Here is a 23,482-nt window from a genome sequence, read left to right as displayed (position 1 = left end):
AACCAGCAAAAATCCAGAATTGGCTGTATAGTTCAAGTGGTAGAATGCCAGCCTTAAGAGAAAAACCCAAGCAAAAGTGCAAGGCCCTAAGTGCAAGCTCCAGTACTGGCACCAAAAATCAAAACCCAGAAAAAGGAAAAAAAAAAAAAAAAAAGGAAAGCTACAACTACTATGTAAGACAAGGCAATCTAGTTCTAAAATTTCTATTATAAGTGACTATAATTTTTATTATCCTAGAGGTATCAAGAACTCCTCTGGACTTTCCATATGAAGAACATTTTAAGGGGACAGGAGTGAAAATGAAGGTGATTTCTGTGGTTATCCCCCAATCTATTTTGAATGTATAAAAAACCTGCTGCACTGACTTAACAAGGCAGTTAGCATGGTTCGGTTTTGTTTGTGTGTTAATGGTTTCCATACCAAGCTTTGGGTAGAACCAGAGTGCTTAGGGCTTCGAGGGCTGCCAGAGCACACCAGCATGTCATCAGGCTTCCCGCTCTCCCTCTTCTAACTTTACCTTCTGGAGGAGCTTTCTTCGTAACTCTGGTAGCATGACACCAGCAACTGATAGATGAATATCTTCAGCTTTGCTATGAAAAAGCCACTGCAACTAGGTCCCCTCAGTTCTGATGGCAAAATCCCAGGGAAAGGGCCCGCTTGCAGCAACTTTTCTCTCCTGACCTCAGACGTTGAGGAGAGAGGTTAGTGAAAATGATGAGTCCCCATGATAGACATGGTTAGAAGGAGCAGTTTCTCTCCATAAGTACCTTAGATACCTGACCCAAGGAAGAGAAGGCCTGGTTCCTTTCTCTTTTCCTCTTCTCCTAGTTGTTAGCTTCAATTTCTACCCTTGGGATAGCTAGAATGGAGAGAAAGCACCAGGAGCACTCTCTGGATCTAGCATGTGTTTAACGCTATCTCTTATAGTCATTTTGCAGACCCTGTTCACCTTGGGTACCTTGCCTCAATCTTGCTGGTCACTTTCATAGCTTATAGGAGTCCAGACATCTGCTCCTGCCTCTAAGCAGCTTGTTGGGACTTGTTAACCACCAGGTAGCTGTTTTGGGAAAGTCATTAGACACCCCTATCCTAGCCCATTCACACATCCCTTTCTGCAGTAGATTTTGGGAACACTGGCTAGCTACTCTCGCCTACATGCTACTCTCTCCTACACTTGGCCAACCCATCTCACTATGCTCTTAGATTTGTCAAGTAGAAAGCCCTTAAATTTTATTTTGAAACAGTCTTGCTAAATTGCCCAGCATGGCCTCATTTGCTGTCCTTCTGGCTCAGCCTCCTGAGTAACTGGAATTGTGGTCATGTACCATGCCTGGCCAGAGTTTGTGTTTAATACAGTTATAATAAGTGCTATAATATGCTGCAAAGGGAATTCTATGTTCCTTCTCTGATGCAGTTGTGTTTTTGCTTGACTTCCCAGATGTTTGCGCTTACAAGAGGAAACACCCTCACAGGCTTCTCCGAAAGGCATCTACCAGGGCATGGGAGCATTGTGGGTGCTTAGGTCTGAGGAATACCAGTCACCCCAAGGTTGTCACCATATAGAACAAGTGACACATATCTAGCAAGTTGATAAGATTTCCTTTGCATGGGAGGACAACATAGGAATGATAAAAGAGTTTTAAATTTCAAATTTTTTACAAGTTGTGGTTTTTGTTTGTTTTCATTGAAGACTTCTTTGTTTTTCCTACCAATTTTTAAAAGTCCTTGATTTGTTAAGGCAAGTCTCATTTATTTGAATCATAGCAAATCAGGATTATGTGAAGAAAGTATCACTTGCCCAGGGAAATTCTCTTGGGAACCCAGGTAATTTCTGTTATGTGTCCTAGTTGGTATCTTCAGTGTTAAAATGGTCATCTTTTCTCACTGCAGCTCAGCTGATTGGGGAAGCCAGCAGTCTGGCTTCACTGACCTTGCAGAACGACTCCCGTGTAGTACTTGGCAGCGGGTATAACTTCCCTCTCTTGGTCATTCATTGCTTACTCTGTCTGTAGACAGAGTTCCTCGAAAGCCATGCTTCCCAGCCTTTCCCATCCAGCTTTTCATCTTGATATTGTATTTTATACTCAGAGTGAGCCAGCCAGCTGACAACTGCAATCATAGACTACCCACACATACTCACCAATCGTTCAGTATAAGAAATAGTCCTATGGTACTTCCATCATTTTCCTTATGCAAAATGCTTTGGTTTGTTTGTTGACACTGTGAACCATGAAATCAGTACTTTGCATTTAGTTTTAGCCATGGAAAATCTTGGGGACAGATCTGTAATTTTGCACCAAGCACCTTTGCTGTTTTCCCCCCTCTTAATTTTTTTAAAGGTTATTGTTCATACAAGTCTGTAAAACTGCTTCAACCTCACTTTATAATGAGGCAAGCAAAATGTTAATGAAATATTTGTTGCAAATATCTTACCAAATTATTTTTTAAGATTATCAGAGATTTCTTCTTTATATAATCAAGAGATATCAGTTCTCTGTGATTAGCAGGGAAAGAATTGCTATTGTGACTTGAAGACCCCTTAGCTACTAACATCTTTATCCCACAGTTACCCTGGCTCATTCAGCAAACATTGTGTTCTGAGCTTAGAAAAAAGAGATTGCCTCAGATCTCTTTTTTTCTCCAGGGTCCATTTCATTGTTTTCCAAATTCTAGTATGCAGGAAGGCATTTCTAGACCTGGTTGAAAATACTGTTTTCATTGAATCTGGCTGTTCACAAAATAGATGCTCAACAAATATTTTGAGTTAAATTTACTTGTAATTTACATATTTAGTTCTGTTATTTGAAGCAGTTGAATTAGATTCTTGTCTAAGGGCTCTCTTCCCCTGATCTAGGTTTGGGAAATGTAACCTGTTAATAGCAGCAGTGGTTTGACCTCAGTGACATTTTCTGCTTTTCTTTTTCAGAGTATGATCGGTTGGGCTTCCTTCTAAAGTTGGACTCTAAACTGTGAGTAGAATGAGCAAATGCCTCCTCACTGTGGTAGCCTGTGCTGAGGTCTAACTTTGAAGGGTAACCTCACTCCCCCCCCCCCCCCCCAGTTGTTGCAAGCATCTGCTTGCAGGCTGGCAACAGAATGTTGATGCATGCTGTAATCTGCAGGGGCCTGGGCAAGATGGAGTGATGGGTACAAATATAAAGTCTTAAATTTGCCTCACTAATGATGCAGCTCATTAGTGGAGGAGGCCACTGCCAAGAGTTAAGGGACCAAGAGGTGTGTCCCTGGAAAAGCTCCTAGAGTAGAAAGCAGTTGAGTTACAAAGTTATAACTTAAAGTTGGTATGATTAATCTACTGTCTTCTCCAGCTTCAAATTCTGTCATTCATGCCACAGATTAACCTGCCTCTCCCTTTCTCTCTGTAGATCTTATTACTTGTACCTGGAATTTCCTTTCATTGCTGGTCCTCTTAGAAAACAACAATTTCATTTCTTCCCTATACAACATTAATCATCTCTTTATGTTTCCTTTGAATTTTCCACTTGTTACCAATCATCTTTCTATACTATAATTGCCATGATTATTAATTTTTTAATGACACAAGCTCAGAGCCAGTCACAGCTTTGTTTAAATCCCAGGTTACCAGCCCCGCACCAGTAATCCTCATGCCTGTAATCCTAGCTACTCAGGAGGATGAGATCTGAGAATCATGGTTCATAGGAAAGTCCATGAGACTCTTACCTCCAACTAATCACCTAAAAACTGGAAGTGGCAATGTGGCTCAAAGTGGTAGAGTGCTACCCTTGAGCAGAAGAAGCTCAGGGACAGTGCCCAGGCTCTGAGTTCAAGCCCTAAGACAGGCAAAAATAAAACAAAACAAAAAAATTTCCAGGTTACCACTTATTCTCTTTGTAATTTTGGGCAAGCTGCTTAACCACTTTGAATCTATTTCATGTATAAAATATGATGACAATAGACATACTTTTCAGGATTGTTGGAAGGATTAGGATTAGTTGAAGTGATTAACTCATAGGGGACTTTCAAAATACTGAATATTTAATCTTCCAAGATTCTTCCCTGTTCTAGCCTTCTTGGTCTTTCTAGAGGTTAGGATAGCACAGGTACATACATGTTTGTAAGTTAAGTCAGTATACCTGTACGTAGGTAAATGGATGGATGATAAGTGGATAGCTGTGAACTTCACCATTTGGCTAGCATGCTTAAACAATTCCATTACTACCTCCTAAGGCTTGTTTCTGGGTGAAATCATCTTCATGTACCTATGTCCCTTGTCCTGATCAAGACAAACATAATGGAAAATGAGAATTGCATCTCCTTTCTTCTCTTGCATAAGGTCTTATCCATAGTACCTCAGATGGTGTTGGTAATACCTGCACACCAGGAGCTATTGGGTTTTAATGATTTATCTGGCATCTGCCTCCTTTTCTTAGAATCTGGTACCTCAGACTATGAGTTCAGACATACTAACTCTCCTAGCTTTGATTCATCATGGAGGTAATTAGAAGAGAAGAATGTTCTATTCTCTTCAGAAGGCTAGAGGAGAGAAGTCAGCCACATGTTACTATCTTGTACTAGAAAACTGTGGGCTTCACTCTTAGAAAAGTCTTAATTTACTATCTAGGGAATGGGGCTTGGTTATACTAGAAAACTGTGGGCTTCACTCTGAGAAAAGTCTTAATTTAGTGCTCTGGGATAAAAAGAAAATGCATGAAGTATAATTGATAATAAAACACCAGCAGAACAGAAAAGATATAGTAATTACTAAGTTGAATCACATTGATGAATAAAGAACATGTTATTGAGGACATGCTAACTACAGAACGTAAGCTGCCTTCAGCAGTGAGGGAAGAGGGTATGCCTGCTCTGCTGTCCTGACAGTTACATTCTGCAAAGGTTGGTTTGTAGCTTGCTGCTGAATACCAGACTGGTTTGATGGACCACCTGAGTCAACTTGGTCTTTGGCCAAGTTGTTGGCTTGCCCCATTTCATTTGACCCACAGTAAAGTACAAACTAGAACTTTCTTGCCTCTTGCTACAAAGGCTTTTCCATTCAGTGTTTCCCTCAATGGAATATATAGACAGGTGAAATGTCTTCCAGGGAGAAGTTTCTTTTCTTTTTGAATATATTTTTATTGTAATTAATAGAAAGGTTACATTTTATTCACCAGATAGAAGGTACACTACTTCACAAACATTGCTACTCTTTCTCATGTTTTTGTCCCCATTTCCCTCCCCCTACACTCATCTTGTTTTCCCCCATTCCCTCTCCTATTTCAGATCAATAAACATATGCAATATATCAGATAACAAGGTAAGATACCATAACAATATGATATTACCAAGGGACAGCAAAAGAGATGAGAAATAACCTAGTACATTAAGAACAGCAATCACACATTATATGGCTTTTGTTTCTATATTCTGGAGGTCCTTTCATTTAGCTTCATCCTATATGGCCTTATGCATCTAGGTTTTGCCCTATTGTAAACCTCTGCTAGGAGAGTTCAAGGTTTATACTAATTATGACAAATGAGGGAAACCACTGAGCCTATGTCCCGTTGAGTCTGGCTTATTTCACTTAATATGATTTTTCCTGAGTCTTTCCATTTCCTTACAAATGGGGCGATGCCGTTCTTTCTGATGGCAGCATAGAATCCAGGGAGAAGTTTCTAAGTTAAAGTTTTGCTTTGAAGAGTAATTCTTTAGCAAACTGTTGATATCTCTTTGCAGGTCTTTCTCTGTCTATGTTTTGTTCATTTCTGATGTATAGGAAAGGACCTGAACTTGGATAAGGATGAACTGGATTTGAATTCTACAGCTTAGTGTTACATGGCCTTAGTATTACATTTTAGCTTTCTGCGTCCTAATTTTCCTTGGTGGAAAATATAATTAGCTTGTACTTCCTATAGGTTTATGAGGAATTATTTGAAAAGATTATATAAATTGTGTATAAGTAGTTGAGTAGTAACTCACACCTGAAATCCTTCTACTCAGAAGGAACAATTGAGGAGGGTGATAGCTCAAGGCGAATCTATCTAAGTAAAATGTTTTCAAGGCTACATCTCAACCAGTAGCTGGGTCCAGTGGTGCACATCTGTCATGATAGCATGAGGTAGAAATTGGTAGGACTGTGGTTCCAGGCCAGCCAGAGCAAAAGTTTATAAGACTTACTTTCTAAAGAAAAAGCCTATCATCTCAACTAAGTATATAAATAGTATTATTGTCTAGGCAAGTCCGGGCAAAAAGTGAGATTTTTGCCTCAAAAATAATTTGAGCAAAAAGGGCTAGAAATTTGGCTAAGGCTGCAGAATGCCTGCCTGGCAATCACAAAGCCCTGAGCTCAAATCCCAGTGCCACCAAATAAAATTATGAGGCTTAAAAATTAAGGGCTTAAAAAAATTAAGGGCTTAAAAAAAACTTATCTTCACTTGGGTTAATTAGCCTGCAGCATCAACATTTACATGTTCTTGAAATTTTTCAGCCATTTTGTTCTTTAAAAATTTCTATGCCCCTCTCTCTACTCTGCTACTATCTGTATTACTTTTCTATTACTGGTCAGATTTTGACACTCTCCTTTTAGCCTCTGGATCTGTTGCTTCCAAATTTGCCACCTTTTGATCCTTTCCACACTATAATCCTGAGAAGACTCACAATAAGGATAAACTAGAAAATCTGTCCCACCCCGCAGAATGCAGGAAAGATTACCATAGCTCCCAATGAATTGGTGTAAAAGTCAGCAAAACAAAAGCACTTGGTATTTGATGCCAGGATTCTCATTCAAGAGTTCTAGGGTCTCCTGAGCCCATGAGCTCAGCACAAATTGTTCTAAACTTGGCAGTGCCTCCTGGCAGAAGCAAAAAATCTCCAAAGAAAGAGGTATATTCTTTACCTGACTTATGTAATTATAACCTCACGATATACCACCTTCATAATAACAATAACAATTTTTTAGAAAATGTGTGGATTTCTCACAGGTAACTATTTAAGGAAACCAGTGCTGAGTATAATAATAATAATAATAATAATAATAATAATAATAATAATTAAATACACAAGGAACCAAGTTCTTCTAAGTGAGAACCATGAAGAACAATGGGCAACAAAGAAGAACTCTGAAAGATTTCACATATTAGAATTATGAAACACAGTTTATAAGTAAATAAACAAATTACATTTAAAGAAATAAAAGAGGGGCCGGGAGTTTGGCCTAGTGGTAGAGTGCTTGCCTAGCATGCACAAAGGCCCGGGTTCGATTCCTCAGTACCACATACATACTGAGGCTCAAGTGGTAGAGCTCTAGCCAAGGACAGTGCTCAGGCCCTGAACTAAAGCCCAGGACTGGCCAAAAAATAAATAAATAAATAAATAAAATAAAGGATAAAACTGAATTGTGTACATAGGATTGGGAAGTACAGTTAAATGTTGTGACTTATGCCTACAATCACAGCTATTCAGGAGTCAAAAATTGAGAGGATTGCTATTGGAAGCCAGCTTAGCCAAAGTTAGTGAGACTCAGTCTTCATTGACACATCTGAGGCTTGAACTTGGGATTCACAAGCTTGCTTGACATTTTTACTCATACCTGGCACTCTACCCTTTGAATCTTCTTACTGTCTTTTTATATGCTAACTCATAACCTCATGCTTGTTTGGATTGCTTGCTTCCCTGGTACTTTACTCCCCTGAGCCACTCCTCCAGCACATCTTTTTGCTGGTTATTTTGGAGATGGAGTCTCTCAGATTATTCTTCCTGGGCTGGCTTCAAGCTGCCATTCTGAGGATCTCAGCTTCCTGAGTAGATAGAATTACAGGTGTGAGTTACCAGCCTGTCAGCTAAAACCTTACCGTTTAACTTCAAGATGTGGCATTCAAAGACAGTACTTCTTGGTGATTAAAAATTGGGCTGTGTCCATGCCACCATTGGCTCCTGTTTTCTTAGTTATTCAGGAGACAGGTCTGAGGATTGCAGGTCAAAGCCCAGGCAGGAAAATCCAATCCATAAACTACTTCTGTGCTGTGGCTCAACTAGTAGAATGCTAGCCTTGAGCAAAAAACCTTAGTGACAGCACCCAGGCCCAAGTTCAAGGCCCAGGACTGGCACAGAAGGGAGAGGGACCATGAGCCAGGTGCCAGTGGCTCACACTTGTAATCTTAGCTACTCAGGAGGCAGGAGGCTAAGACCTGAAGATCATGGTTTGAAGCCAGCCCAGGTTGGAAAATTAATGAGACTCTTACCTTCAGTTAATCACCACAAAGCCAGAATGGAGCTATGGCTCAAGTATAGAGTACCAGCTATGAGCCCAAAAGCTCAGACACAGTGCCTGGGCCCTTAATTCAAGCCCAAGGACTAGGGCACACGCACAGGCATACATGCGTATACAAAATAGGCCATGATAATAGTCAAATCTCTTTTTAATTTTTTGTTGGTCCTGAGGCTTGAACTCTGGGCCTGGATGTTGTCCCTGAGCTCTTCAGCTCAAGGCTACCACTCTACCCCTTGAACCACAGTGCCACTTCTGGTTTTCTGGTGATTAATTGGAGATAAGAGCCTCACGGACTTTAGTGTCTGGGTTGGCTTTGAACCATGATCCTTAAATTTCAGCCTCCTGAGTATTTAGGATTATAGTCGTGAGCCACTGCATCCGGCCCTAGATTTTATTTCTTGCCTTACTCAGTAAATATTGCTCAAAATCCACCTACTGTATGCTTTGTAAATAGTACAGAAGTGAAAATTGTAATCCATATGCATAGCTGTATAAGATTTATTGGCGAGGACATCTTGTAACTAAAATCCTAGTGAATGGGAGGGAGTGGATGATAAGAACATCAAGGGAGTAAAGCTTAGTATTTCTGGATTGCATAAGCAGCAAACAGATTAAAAAAAAAAACAGAATGGTTATGGATGGTGGTTTGAACACATAAAAAGTGTATGAAGATGACAGGCATTCCCAGGGTTCATGATGATAGATGAAGACTCATCACAAAGGACGTTAAACATGATGCCTTCAGAGGAGCCCTGGGTTTCTTTGAGATCAAAAGATACAAGGAACATTCACTGAAGAGGCTGTCAATACCAAGGAGCAGGATCTCATAGAATATAAAGGAGAGAAGCAATGACATGAGCTTGAGAAAATGAGGTAGAGAGGTATAACCAGAATGTGGGCCTGGTAAGTCTGTGAGTACTACCTTAAGGATGCCCAGAATTTATCCTGTCTATCTCTAGGGTTGGGCTACTTAATACATACTCCTAAAGCTAAGGATTCAAATCTGGTCTTTCAAGAGACTCCAGGCTCTCTGAAGAGTCTGCTATGTGACTGTTGTTGAAGATCCTGCAGGTTTAAGTGGATAGTTAGGGTAGGACTCACAGATAGGCATTGTGTGAGCAAAAACTCGAAGCAATGCAAGGTGATCACTGTCTTTATCTCAGGGCAAAGCATTCCAGGCAGAACCTTAAAGAAATCTCAGTCTCAGGAAAAAAACAACACCATGCACCAGAAATGTGCCCTTTGGTCTGGGAGAATGTTCAGGCATTTAGACCCTTTGAAGGAACCATATCCTGATATTCAGGTATGTGGTTTCTGGGCTATTGTGAGCCTTCTTTAATATAATTTTATTGTTATTATTAAGGTGTGTACAGAAGGGTTAACTTTTCGCAGATCAGGTAATGGCAGTGGGATATTTTATAGTTACCAGATGTACAAGACCATGGAGACTTCAATACCCAGTCTATAATTTCACCGGGAATTCCATCTGGAGACCCAACGATATAAAAGCCCAAATGAGCAGCTTTTAATCTGTGAAGCACTATAAAAACCAGATGAGTTGTAAAATGCCTGTAAATGTGGGGAAATCTAAAATACAGCTGAAGGAAGCAGAGTCTAGTGGCAAACATCTGTAATCCCAGCTTCTCAGGAAGCTGAGGCAGGAGAATCATGAGTTTAAGGCCAATATGGGCCACATAACCAACACTTACTCAAAAAAATAAAAAACACAGTTTGAAGTAAACATACTAATTCCAAGTTCCTGTGCCACAGTGGGAAGTTTATATGCCTCTGCCATACTGAGTTCTTTATATGTTACCTCGTCCTCACACCAGTCACCAAGATGATATGATCCAGTCTCATAACTCTACATGTCACCTGCACTCTAATGACTCCCAAATATATCAAATCTAGCCTCCAGAGTCACTAGCTAGTTGTCTCCTTCACTTGGATGTGTTTTAGGCTTCTTACAGTTAACATGTTCAAAAACAAAAACTCTAGAATTACCTTCCAGAATCTTTCCTATCCCAGAAATTGGCAGCCTTTTCTTTCCATTTGCTTGGCACTGGTGGCTAGTGCCTATAATCCTAGCAACTCAGGAGGTTAAGATTTGAGGATCCTAGTTTAAAGCCAGCCCAGGTAGACAAAGTCTGAGATTCCCATCTCTAGTTAACCAGCAAAAAGCCAAAAGTGGAGATGTGGCTCAAGTGGTAGAGTATTAGCTTTGAGTGAAAAAGTCAAATGAGAGTGTGAGGCCCTGAGTACAAGACCCAGAACTGGCATAAGATAAAGAAAGTCAGATATGGTAGTGCCTATTATGATCTCAATTGCCCAAGAGGCAGGAGGATCATGGCCCAGGCCAAAACAAGAAGCCTTGAGAGCCAGGTACGGTGATTCAAGCCTGTAATCCTAGTTACTCAGGAGGCTGAAATCTGAGGATCAAGGTTCAAAGCCAGCCTGGGCACTACAAAGCCTTGAGACTCTTATCTCCAATTAATCACTAGAAAATGGGAAGTGGGGCTGTGACTCAAGGGTAGGGCGGTAGCCTTGAGCTGAAGAGCTCAGGGACAGCGCCCAGGCCCAGAGTTCAAACCCCATGACAAAGAAGAAGAAGGAGGAGGAGGAGGACGACGACGACTTAAGGTATGTCTCAAGTTGTAGACCCTGAGTTCAATCTCTAGTACTGGAAAGAAAAAAGAAGGAGGAGGAGGAGGAGGAAGAAGAAAGCTTAGTTTTGCCTATGATTTTGCTTGGCCATGTGCCTTTGGACCTATGTTGAGGACAAATTCATGATAAAGGAGCCCATGATGGAGAAAGTTGGTCACTTCTTGGCAGCTTGACAGTGAAGAGTGACAGAAGAGGGGCTAGGGTCCCAAAATCCTTTACAAAGTCATGCTGTGTCTAAAGATCTGACTCTCTCCTACCAAGACCTGACTTTGCATGTATCAGTACTAGAAGAATATGAATATAAGAAATGGGAATGCAGTAGGAAGGACCTACTCTGAATTTCTCCATCTCCTGCAGAGACTCACTCCAAGACTTCCTGCTAATACTACAAGGGCAGGAAATCTTTTTTTCTGCCAAGTGCCATTTGGATATTTATAACATCATTCAAGAGACCTACTAAATTATCACTATAGTCAGACAGGCATAGGTAGCAGACAAAAAGCATATGTATCTGTCCCATCATGTACCAAATGATTTTATGGACCTTATATAGCCATACTGGAGATAAGTTCTACCACCTTCCAACAGTACCATCAGATGGGTGCCAAGCCTTCACCACGCAGCCTCTTGTGAGATCAAGACACTTAAGATCTAAATCATTCCTCATGGAACCAAAATGATCCTGTTAAAACACAAGATCTTATCGCTTCTGTCATCAGAATGCTGGGGTGGCTCTTTCTTTCTCTTAGAATGTGACTCAGTCTTTCCAATGTAAAGATTAAGCTTAGGGATTAACTGACCTAAATTCTGGTTTTCTAAATCCTACTACTGTCCTTTTCATTATTGTTTCTTATTGGACTCATTTTTGGTGCCTTAAATATCTAAGATCCTGTCATGGACTCTTGGCATTTTCTTATTTCTTTATCTGGAATAATCCTCCCCCAAATACCTCCAGAATTTGTTCACTTCTTGCCTTTCACATTTTAGCCAAAAATACCACCTTCATAGGAAGGTCTTCCCTGACCACCCCATATAAAATTCTCATTCCATCCCCCATTGGCTTGCCATATTCTTCGGCTCTTCATTGGTATTGAATGCTCCAGACATCTACCTACTTGTTAAATATATGGCTTCACACAAAAGAAGGAAGACAGGGGGTATTTTATCCATTTTTCTAGAATATTTTCTAGAATCTATCACATAGTGATGGCTCAGTAAAAGTTTGTTGTGTGAGTTGATGGATTGGTTGATCATTCTATAATAAATGATATTTAAGTACATTTTCACAAATAGGTTGATTAAAAAGGTGTAGAAGCTGAGCGCACTGTAATCCTAGCTACTCAGGAGACTGAGATCTGAGGGTCGTGATTCAAAGCCAGCCTGGGCACTAAAGTTTGTGAGATTCCTATCTCCAGTTAACCACCAGAAAACTGGAAGTGGCACTGTGGCTCAAGGGGTAGAGCCTTAGCCTTAAGCTGAAGAACTCAGGGACAGCGCCCAGGCTTAGAGTTCAAGTCCCATAACCCACAAAAAGAGGGGGGGGACTAAAAAATTTACTGTGTTCACAGAACTGTGTATGTTAAAACCAGTATTTGAATCCTTTTATGTCTGGCTCCGACTTCCTACTAATCAACAGTTTTTTGTTTTTCTCAAATTCACATTGTTGGTTTCATTGTAAGTTTGAACAACTACAATGTGCACTTTATAGGGTCAGAACTTTGAATGCCCTTCTCACAGTTATATTCATAGTGCCTAATATAGTATCTGTGGTGCACCAATGTTTGTTGAATCGACTAAGAATATAGTTGGGGGTATGAGTAAGAATTTTTTTTTTTTTTTTTGCCAGTCCCAGGCTTGAGCTCAGGGCCTGAGCCTGTTGTTGGACTTTCTCAAGGCTAGAGCTCTACCACTTGAGCCTCAGCACCACTTCCGGCTTTTTTCTATGTATGTGGTACTGAGGAATCCAACCCTCGTCTTCGTGCATGCTAGGCAAGCACTCTACCACTAGGCCAAACTTCTGGCCCCATGAGTAAGAAATTTTAATGCTAACAAATAATAACAAACCCAGATCCTTCAAGTATCAGTACTAGAAGAGTTTGTTAGAGAATGGGAAGTACAATGGTAACAACTGTTTAAGCGGCCTCCACTTCTATCTAACCCTGAATTTCACCATCTCCTGGAATCTCTCAATCCATGACATGCTGCTATCACATTGACTCCAGAAAACATAGCTTCTCCTTCTCTTTCTCTCTCCAAGTAAAAATCATTATTATTATTATTATTTTGCCAGTCCTAGGGCTTGAACTCAGGGCCTGGGCACTGTCCTTGGCCTTTCTCAAGGTTAACTCTCTACCACTTGAGCCACAGCACCACTTCTTGCATTTTCTGTGTATATAGTACCAGTGAATTGAACCCAGAGCTTCATGCATCCTATCCTAGGTGAGCATTCTACCACCAAGCCACACTCCCGGCCTGTAAAAATGATCCAAAAAAAAGTGTATTAAAAAAAATAATACCCGTGTCTGTCCTTAAATGACATAAAGAGAGACACACGTCCTGGAACTAATGAGCTTATAGGAAGGTTGCAGGATATAGGCTTAATATAACATTTCTTTTTTATACACCAACAATGAATAATTGGAAATTCTTACTTCCAAATTACCAGCAAAAAGCCAGAAGTCATGGCTCAAGTGGTAGAGTACTATGAGTAAAAAAAAAAAAAAAATGTGAGTCCCTAGTTCAAGCCCTCGTAACTGGCACAAAAACAAAACAAAATCCAGTGTCAGCCAGGCACCAGCAATCAGAAGGTGGCAGTTCAAAGCCTTTCCCTGGTAGGAACGAGACTCTGATCTCCAATTAAATATCCACAAAAAAAGCTGTGATTCAAAGTGGTAGAGTGCTAGCCTTGAGTTCAGGGATAGTGCTCAAGGCCTGAGCTCAGAACCAGCACACACACTCACACACTGTGTCACATTAGCACACACACAAAAGGAAATGTGTGACAAATGTGAATGTGTAACACATGTTAATAGATAGCTAGATAGATAGATGCATAAAACTAGTCAAAAAATTGAATTCAGATAATTGGAAAGAGTCCATGTTGTAGTGGAAGTCTTGGTACTATTAAGATGTTAATTCTTATCATATGATCTACCAATTCAATATAGAATCCCAGCAACTTATTTCGTGGAAAGGCAGAAGATCCAGGTAGCCAACAATACTGATAATGAACATTGTTGCAAGACTGATACAGCCTGGTTTTAGACTCTAGGCTAAAGGAATCAAGATAGCAGATGCTAGCCTTAGTTCAATGTTCCTCCTTTTCTGTCCTCAAATTTTGGTAACCTCCTACCACAGCAAATGTTGGCGACAACCAAATAGACTGGAGAGAATTCAAATAAGAAAAGTGAAAATGAAATTGTAATAATTCAGATGAACCTAAAAGTGATAGGAAAAGCAGAAGCAGAGCTTTAATTGCCATTTGTATAACCTTTTTCAGAATCTTCAGACCTCCGTGATAGCAGTGCTCATTGATCTTCCCATTAGTCCCACCAAGGTACATTATTACAACTATTTTAAGAGTCTTTCGTACTTGAAGTTATACAACTAGTAAAAGAAAGGGCTATTTATTTACTTATTTTGCTGGTTCTGGGGCTTGATCTCTGGGCCTGGGTGTCATCCCTGAACTCCTTTTTGCGCAGGGACACACTACCATTTGAGTCATAGCACCCCTTTCAGCATTTTCTCGGATTAATTGGAGATAAGAGTCTCATGGATTCAGCCATGCCTGAGCTGGCTTCAAATTGGAATCCTCATATCTCAGCCTTCTGAGTAGCTAGGATTACAAGAATAAGCCACCAGCACCTGGCATGAAGCTACTTATTGAAGTCCAGTCTTTTTACCTTTAAGTCAATCATTCTCTCTACCAGAGAAAGTGAGGGTTTGGGGAAAATAGAAGAATGGGTTTGAAGTCAGCTTTTTCTTGTCAAAAGTGAAACTAATACACTTGTCTTTAGAGTAAAACTTCTTTTAGGATGAACAGGACCTCAGCAAAATATTTTTTATAAGGCTTCTGCCTGTATGAAGTAGTTGATGGGTTTATGTAAAGTCTAATGATTTATTTTGATGAGTATTTAGAACAATAGAGAAGATATAAATATTTTGCATGTGTTACCATCTCTTTATGTGTCGTTTTTTGTTTGTTTGCCTACTTTTTGTATAGGACTTGGATGCAACTCAATACCTAAAGCTTTTGCTCACTGACTGGTTCTCTACCAACTATGCCACATCTCCAACCTCTCATTTTTGGGGCAGTTTTAAGAACTGTGTTTTTGTTGTCATATCCTACAACAATAAACAAATAGCAATGCTGCCTTTACAGTACCATGGTTTTTTGTTTTTGTTTTTTGTCAGATGTGGGACTTGAACTCTGGGCCTGGGCGTTGTCCCTGATCTCTTCACTTAAGGCTACCTATTGCCCTACCCCTTGAGCCACAGCACTACTTCTGGGTTTTCTGGTGGTTAACTGGAGATTAAAGTCTCTGAAATCCTAGCTACTCAGGAGGCTAAGATCTGAGAACCAAGGTTCAAAGGCAGCTGGGCACTAAAGGACCTGAGACTCTTATCTCCAATTAACCTCTAGAAAATGGGAAGTGGGGCTTGGCTCCAGGGTAGGGCAGTAGCTTGGAGCTGAAGAGCTCAGGAACAATGCCCAGACCCAGGGGTAGGGCAGTAGCCTTGAGCTGAAGAGCTCAGGGACAGTGCCCAGGCCAAGTTCAAGCCCCATAATCCATACACACACACAAAAAAAAGTCTCACGGACTTTAGTACCTGGGCTGGCTTTGAACCTTGATCTTCAGATCTCAGCCTCCTGAGTACCATGGTTTTTGAGGCCTGTTTTATAGATAATAGTACAGATCTGTGTGTGTGTCTGTGTGTCTGTGTCTGTGTCTGGTTTGTGCCTGTGTGTGCCAATCTTGAGACTTTGGGCCTGCATGCTGTCTTTGAGTCATTTTTTGTTTTGTTTTGTTTGTTTTGCTCAAGGTGAGTGGTTTGCCAGTGAGCCCCAATTTTTAGTGGTTAATTGCAGATCAGAGTGTCACAGACTTTGCTGCCCAGGTTGGCTTTGAACCCAAAATCCTAAGTAGCTAGGATTATAGGTATGAGCCACCAGCACCCAGCTAGATTTTATCTCTTTAGTTTTCCAGAACCATTTATTTCAGCTGCTGGCGTTAGTACTCTGGATGCTGCATTGTCCTTCCCATTCCCGATGTGCATAAGTAATTCTCACAGGTGGTGACTACTTTGATAATGGCGACCAAAAATGTAAATGTTACCTAGGATGTAACATTTTTCTGGTCATGTTAAATTCATTATTTGATAATTCAGTTGTGGATGTAGAACAGTAATCAGTCTTTGAACTGCCTCTCTTCTTGGACTCTTCCAGCCCCACAGCGCTGCTTTGCATGATTATGTAAAGCTAGATTGGATCATGAGATCTACTGTCAGGTTCCGGGTTTGTTTTTAGTATGTTAATCTCATGTTCTTTTACTACCACCCAAAGAGAGGGTGTGTTTTTATTTTTAAAGAAATGAAAAATGGAATCAAAATCAAGTTGGAGCAGACCCAACTCTGAATCTGTGAGAGTTGTCTGTTTAGAACAGGCTAATGCTGGGAGAGCATCCTCCCAACCAAGATGAAGGAAGTGACCAGGAGTCAAAGCTACACTGCAGTAATGTCAGCTCCAGCATCCTGACCAGATAGGAACATGGCCTGGTACAATAGAAGATGTTGCAGTGCCCACAGAAAGACAGCACCTCAGAGCGGAGAAATACAACAAAAATCCAAGCAGGCCCTCTTTTCTGAAAGTGAGAGAAGAAAGACATGGATAGTGCTTTAGAATATATCCCCGATGGCTAGACAAAAGCTGGGGTAGAAGCTGTGGAAAAACTCACAGAGAGCATAGCACCAGTGACATCCAGAGTGGAGTGGATGGAGGGGGGCACTGGTATCAGTACAAGAAAAGCCAGCAGACTGGGAGTAGTTGGGTCAGAGAGGAAGCCATTACAGGAGACAAATTATCCTTAAAGAGAATAATTTCCGTCTTGGAGTTTGAGAAGAGCTATGACAGTATTAAGTATTTTTCTTACACAAAGGCTATATTTCAGATGAAAATTAAAATGGGCAAGTTTAATGAACAGAATAAGATCACTAAAACTAAAGCAGCTTCTTCCATTTCCAAAATCATGTCACTGTTGAGAAATAACTGGTAAGTAATTAGAAAAATGTATCCTTATCAGGAAAGACAGTATTGGAGATGCAGTGAGTTCTGTGAGGAGGGTCTCTTCTCCACATTCATTCCTACACGTCCTCCCAGAATGCTAATATTGGCTAGCTTTGAAAATTAAGCTTGATTTCTCTGTTAGGCAGTGTGGTGAGTGTTACATACACAATCTCCTTTTTCCATCAGCAATGCGTTGAAGTCTAATCACTAAATTAGCATGTAAAAAGGGTGGGGTCACAGTACAGGGATGATCTTCGTTCAGCCCTTTCTGAAATGTTTTTAGAAATTAGACTCTCACTTACAAGATGCCTACCACTCATGTGCAGCTTTCTCAGAATAATCCTTAAAGTTCTTTCCTTCTTTTTTCCAACCATCACCCCCATCACACGTCCTGTTTATTTTCCTAGCCTCAAAAACTCTTCTTTACCCTGGTTCCTCCCTCTAGCTATTGCTACATTTCTCTTATCTTCTTTTATAGCAAAGTTCCTAAAAATAACCTTATGTTCTATGACTCCAGATCCTCTTCTCTTTCATCCAGTGGAGTCCCCATACTCTAGTAAAATGGCTTTGCAGAGATCAACAGTGGACTCTGTATTGCAAATTCCCAAGTGTTAGTTCCAGGACACACCTTATTAGCTTGCTGTCATATAGCTGGTCCCTGTATTCTTTTTGAAACATCTTTGGCAAGTGGGTCATCACACACTCATATATATATATATATATATATATATATATATATATATATATATATATATATATATATATATAGAAAGAGGGGGAGGGACGGGGGGAGGGTGATCTTCACCACAGCCTGGGAATTGTGCCATTCCCATTGCACATGAGGAAGCTGAGAATCAGATTTTCCATCACTTGCCCAAGGCCACACAGCTTGTCAGTGTCCTCTGTGAAAGGTTCTCATTCCAGATCCTACATTCTTTGGTTTACAACCCATTGCTTGGCCTAGTTCTCCAAACTTGGTCCTCAGTAAAGCAGATGAGTGAAAGTAAGGTTCCTTCTTTTGGGTTCCAGTTTGGCTGTCTGGATTTCCTCTGTAGAGCATGTGGTTTACACTCTTCACCCCAGGGGCTTGGTAGTCACGTTCAGAGCACAATGGGTGCTCTTACTGGTGAAATGCTAAGTCTCTCACAATGAAAGGCAAAGAAGGAGAAGAACAAGGGCTAAATGATCCCATCAGACATCTGTGGGGCCTCCTGGCATTTGGAGTGTGAGTGCCTTAGAGAAACTAACCATTCTAGCCTGAGGGAATTGGTGACCATTAATCTTGGTGGTTTTGACCGCTGACTGCCCCAGAGGTCTCAGCCTGCTATATGACTCAGAATCCCCAACACTCCCCCTATTCTTCTCTCACTGGGACAGTGAGGAGGCCATGTCTGAGGCATTTTAATTTGGTAATAATTGACATGGCCCACTGTACCCAGACTTGCTTTCTAAATGATAGTTGATTCGTGTTTATCATCTCTGATATTTGACTACCTTGCACTGCTGTGAGAAGAGTTATCTTCTGCCTACCCCCCCTGGGGTCTGGCTTTCCCACCAGCTGGTTAGTATTCTGTCCAGTTTTGATGGCCTGTGCCCAAGAGCCCCCAACTGTTCCTCAGCCATTTGAGCATCCTCTAAGAGCTGAGGGTGTAAACTGGGGAGAGGAAAGATATGGCCAGAGGTCTGTGTGTACATAGAGTACTACAACACTCAGTGTTAAAAATGAGAAGTTGACCTCTGTCTTCCAACTTCTTTGTGAAACTTTTGGGAATTCAGAAAGACCACAGGAACTCATACAAGTTGGGCAAGCAGAGGGTGGGGGTCCAGGAGATATGCATGGATGATCTCAAAATGCCACAGCATTTGTGTACAGACTTTCAAAAAGAAGGGTGAGGCCTTCCTCTTTACCCATCTCTGGTCACATTTGCTACTCCTATGTTGCCACTGGGCTCTGTGCCATCTTCTATGATCATGTTGCTGGTAGTTTCATGACAGTGTTACATGCATGGTGTTACAGAGCGGTGGGTGCAAGTGTAGTGCTTACTCCTTGCCAGCTCAATCTTGGGCAGGGCACTTCATCTTTCTGAGCTTCCATGTGCAGATTAATAATGCACAGCACCCGGACTCACAAGGTTGTTGAGACGAGTTGCTGAAAGCTGTCCAGAATGCTTTAGTCATTGCCTAGTCCAAAAGCTTCCAGTAAGCTCCATAATTGCACTGACGTTTATATTTCATGTCCAAAATACAGCTGTTTACATAAGAAAATATTGTTTTTCTTCTCTTAGAATCTTTGACTTTCTTTTGCCTACCAAATAAGTCCCATCTTGTCACTCAGCATTTGCATTTCAGAGTCTGGATTTCCTTGATAGCAAAGACTAAAATGTAGACTTCTAAAAGAAACAACTATGGAAACAGATGAATTTGTCTATAATCAGTAAACCACTATTTATGTATGGCCTCTATTCAATAAACCGCTGTTTATGTAAGGCCTTGGACTAGGACACCAGGCGTGCATCTGACAACACCTAACAGGTGGTGGCATTGTCATTTCTGACTTCCCAGTTTAGATACTTATCCCAAACTGACCCATACCCTAAAACCCTGGAGAAGGTAGCACTTAGGGCCACTTTGCCATTGAGCCCAGCCCATTTGAGCAGCTGGACACTAGAGGGTGGGCTGTGGGCCCAAGGGGGAGGTAAGAGGCTGAAACTCAGATCTGTTAGTAGGTCAGGTTCACTCAGGTACCCCAGCAGGCAGGGCCTTTAGCCCCATGGTCACTGGGCCCATTCACGAAAGACATCCTAGTCTTTTTTCAATTGCTTGGAGTAGAATTGTGGTAAAGGGTGGTGACTCCAGTCCCACTGAAACCCAGTGATGTGAGGGTGGCCTGGTTATAATCATATAGCAGCAAAGTCAAGTTTAGAATACAATCTTCTGAAGTATTTGTCATCTCTGCCTGTGGCTTTCTGGTATTTCCTTGTCTGCAGTTAGGAGTTCAAGAATAATGTCAGGTTCACTGTGCTTTTTAAAAAGTTATGGGGTCTTTGGGTACCTGTCTATGCGCAAGGTGCTAGAGATAGGGAAGAAATCAGACTCCCATCTTGGGAATTTGCAGTATTTACAAGGAGACATGGTACCAACAATTTGACCCCACACTATATCAATGATGTGCTTGAGCATGTGATGTGGATGGAGAGGCAGAGGCTACAAAAGCAGAGAGGCACTTAGCCCAATTTGTGACCCAGGAAATTATTCCCAGTGAAGCTGCAGTCTGAGTTTAGTTGTGAAAACTAAAGTTGGAAAGGAATGAGTTCTGTCAGAGAACAGAAGAATACCTTCAACTAAAAATCAAGGGTATATCAACCCAGTAACACACATGTATGTACCTCCATTCAGATCCTGTGAATGATTCCTCCTAGGTGGGTCATAGAGGGGTAGAAAGAATAAAAACAGAAGAAGATAGACGTGAAGAGACATGCCAGGCATGTGAAAAAGGAAGTTTCTGTGTCTGTGTCAAGGCCTGACTGTTTTGTGGTCTAGCACTCTGATGGCCCTCTGCCATTATCTGGTCCAGGAGAAAGCAGCAGTAACAGTTCCTTAGTGGTGAACATGTGTATCTTGGATGAAATCTGAAAGAGGTCTTACAAGGCAGAGTTGAACAATAAAAAAAGAAAAAAACCATTGTCATAGGGCTCACAAATGGTAGACGGAAAGGCAGCCATCCAAGGCAGAAAAGAAAAAGTTGAATGACTTGACTAGTTCCTGTCTCCTGCATTCCAAGGGGTCCTGGAGTCAGTAGGTCATATCCCTGACTACTCCTATCTGATTAACATCTGGCAGCTAGGTAGGGGAGAGTGTGGTGGACTGGTTGAGAACAACCAGTCAGAAACTGGGACTGGATTGGAGTGCTTAAGGGACCAGTAGGAGGCCTTGATCATTGCCTGTAACTGGACTATAGATATCTGGACTATAGAGTGTAGATGGGAGACCCAAGAAGGTGCCAAGACAAACTATCCTGAATCAAAGACTCACTATTAATAGAAATAGCAGGTAGCAAAGGCAATAATCTGTTGGGGTCCTTCGTCCCCAGTCCCTCTCTTCTAATAGGAGGGATGGGGAGAAACACACCCCGACAAGTCCAAGCCGCAAGAGGAGAGGGCCCACTGTCCTCCCGCACTCAGCCTTCTTTCCCTGGAGCACGAACAGAGACACCACGCAACTTCATCAAGGCAGGAAAAGCTCTCTCTACAAAAAAAAAACAAAAAACAAAAAACAAAAAAACCCTCCTGAGGAAGTCCCTCCAGCTAATATACCCTCACTCTAGGTCCCAGCAGAGAGTGAGAAATAATAACACATTTGTAACCAATTGTAATCAAGTCTTGCGCCCTGCCTCTTGTGCCTTGCCTTGTCTCAGCAGAAAGTTATTAGACATGGGGTTACTCGGCCCCCAACAATAATCTAAGTTCTTATCCATTTAGAACAAAGACAGGTTTGAACATTAGATAGGCATGCTGCTGAACTATTTTCTTTTGGCCTCTGGACTTGGTTATATTTGAAAGGGCAAGCACAAAGTGACTCCAGTTAGGTTCTGCCACCATCCTGTCTTACCTGCGTCGTTTTTTTCTAACTGCCTCTGGATGATTTACTCCTTTCTAGTACCCCTCATCACCAGGACTAACTTTGTTCCAGGGTATCTGGGAGGTCTTCTTGCTGGGATGTGCCTCATTTGGCATTTTTGTTATTTTCTGGGATGGCATGTCCCAGTTGGCACTTTTGCTCACACAGAGGGCCTGTAGATGGAATCACTCAATAGACTTAGAGGAGGGACATTATGGTAAAATGACAGTGTAGTGGTTGCACAGCTAGTAGTGATAAAGATGGAAGGTCCAATGTGGGGTTCCTTCAGCTGTTTGGATCCAAGAAACAGGAGGTCCTGTGGGGAGTGGGGAGAGAAGTGGAAGGGATCCAGCAACTCCTGGCACTATTCTGTCCTGGGTTTGGGAACCAGATGTAAGGGTTGCCAAAAGCAGACCACCACATGGTTCAGGCAGAAAAGAGTTTGTTTAGGAGGGCCAAACTGTCGGGCCACACTCTAGAGTATAGGGTGTTTGACTAATAGCAGAGGGAGATTATATAAAAAAGGGTGAGAAGGAGGTGTGACCATAGCAGATGAAGAAGTGACCTCCGTGCCTGGGCAACCTCCTACTAACCTCTAGGTGCACAGTGATCAGTTAGCTTGGCAGTTATAGGTGATGTGCAGGAACTTCTCAGGAGGGCCCTGTGCAGTTTTGCACAGAGAGAACAAAGGGGAAGGAGTCTACCTGTGAGCCTTTTTTTTTTTTTTTTTTTTTGCCAGTCATGGGACTTGAACTTAGGGCCTGAGCACTGTCCTTGGACTTTTCTCAAGGCTAGAGCTCTACCACTTGAGCCACAGCACCACTTCCAGCTTTTTTCCTCGATATGTGATACCGAGGCATCAAACCCAAGCCTTTGTGCATGCTAGGCAAGTACTCTACCAGTAGGCCAAACTCCCGGCCCATGTGAGCCATTTTTCACAGGCAGACCTAACAATAGTGATTTCCTCAGAATCAGTCATGCTTATTACAAAGAATGTGTGAAACTTGTATGTTTCTTTTACAGATTTTATTGAGGGGCCTTATTTATCAGTCTACTCAGGGATTTGGGGATTTTCCTTCCACCTCTAAAGCCTTGGTGTAGAAAAATGTCTGAAGTGCTAATTGTAGGGCATGAAACGTTTTTCAAGGCTTTAGCCTCTTCAGGACGTAATATAACCCATGGACCTGACAAGTTGTGACCTTCCTTCTCTTCCCACAGGCCTGCTGAGTTAGCCACTAAGTATGCAAACTTTTCAGAGGGAACTTGCAAGCCTGGCTATGCTTCAGCCCTGATGACTGCCATCTTCCCTAGGTAAGTGCTTCTGCTTTCTCAGTTGCCTAGACAGCCTGGTCTGTGGCCCAGGAATAATCAGAAACCTGGCCTCTCACGGTATATCAAGTTCTCCTGAGGAAACAAGGTAATGCCTTTTGTGTATAGAAATCTACACATGCCTGGAAAGGATTTTGCTTTTGTCAGTTAGACCCAATCCCATTCAGGGTCTGCACCATGCCTTATCCATCTGCTTGTTGGACTTGGACCTGACAGTGCAGCTTGTTTGGAGAAGATAAAGAGAAGGTAGGTCACCCCACAGAAGCTAAGTATCGGGAACTCTGATGTAAGGCTGCCAAGTGGAGACACTAGTTCTGGTATCAGTGGTCAAACAAAGCTGAGACCAA

General features: G+C 41.7%; 1 protein-coding gene across 5 annotated transcripts in view; it reads left to right on the top strand.

The window, feature by feature from the left end:
- The window catches only part of St3gal3 (ST3 beta-galactoside alpha-2,3-sialyltransferase 3), a 158,975-nt gene that overhangs the window by 73,641 nt on the left and 61,852 nt on the right, over positions 1-23,482 (top strand). For all 5 annotated transcript variants that reach the window (XM_090335033.1, XM_090335030.1, XM_090335032.1 and 2 more), the window contains 2 exons: positions 2,927-2,969; positions 23,025-23,117. In XM_090335033.1, coding sequence (XP_090191159.1) covers positions 2,927-2,969; positions 23,025-23,117 — 136 coding nt within the window. The remainder of the gene's footprint in view (positions 1-2,926; positions 2,970-23,024; positions 23,118-23,482) is intronic.

The sequence above is a fragment of the Megascapheus bottae genome, chromosome 6, assembly GCF_031878675.1.
Source record: "Megascapheus bottae isolate mThoBot1 chromosome 6, mThoBot2.hap1, whole genome shotgun sequence".
Taxonomy (NCBI): domain Eukaryota; kingdom Metazoa; phylum Chordata; class Mammalia; order Rodentia; family Geomyidae; genus Megascapheus; species Megascapheus bottae.
Note: the sequence above shows the minus strand (reverse complement) of the source record. Positions and strands in the feature narration are given on the sequence as shown.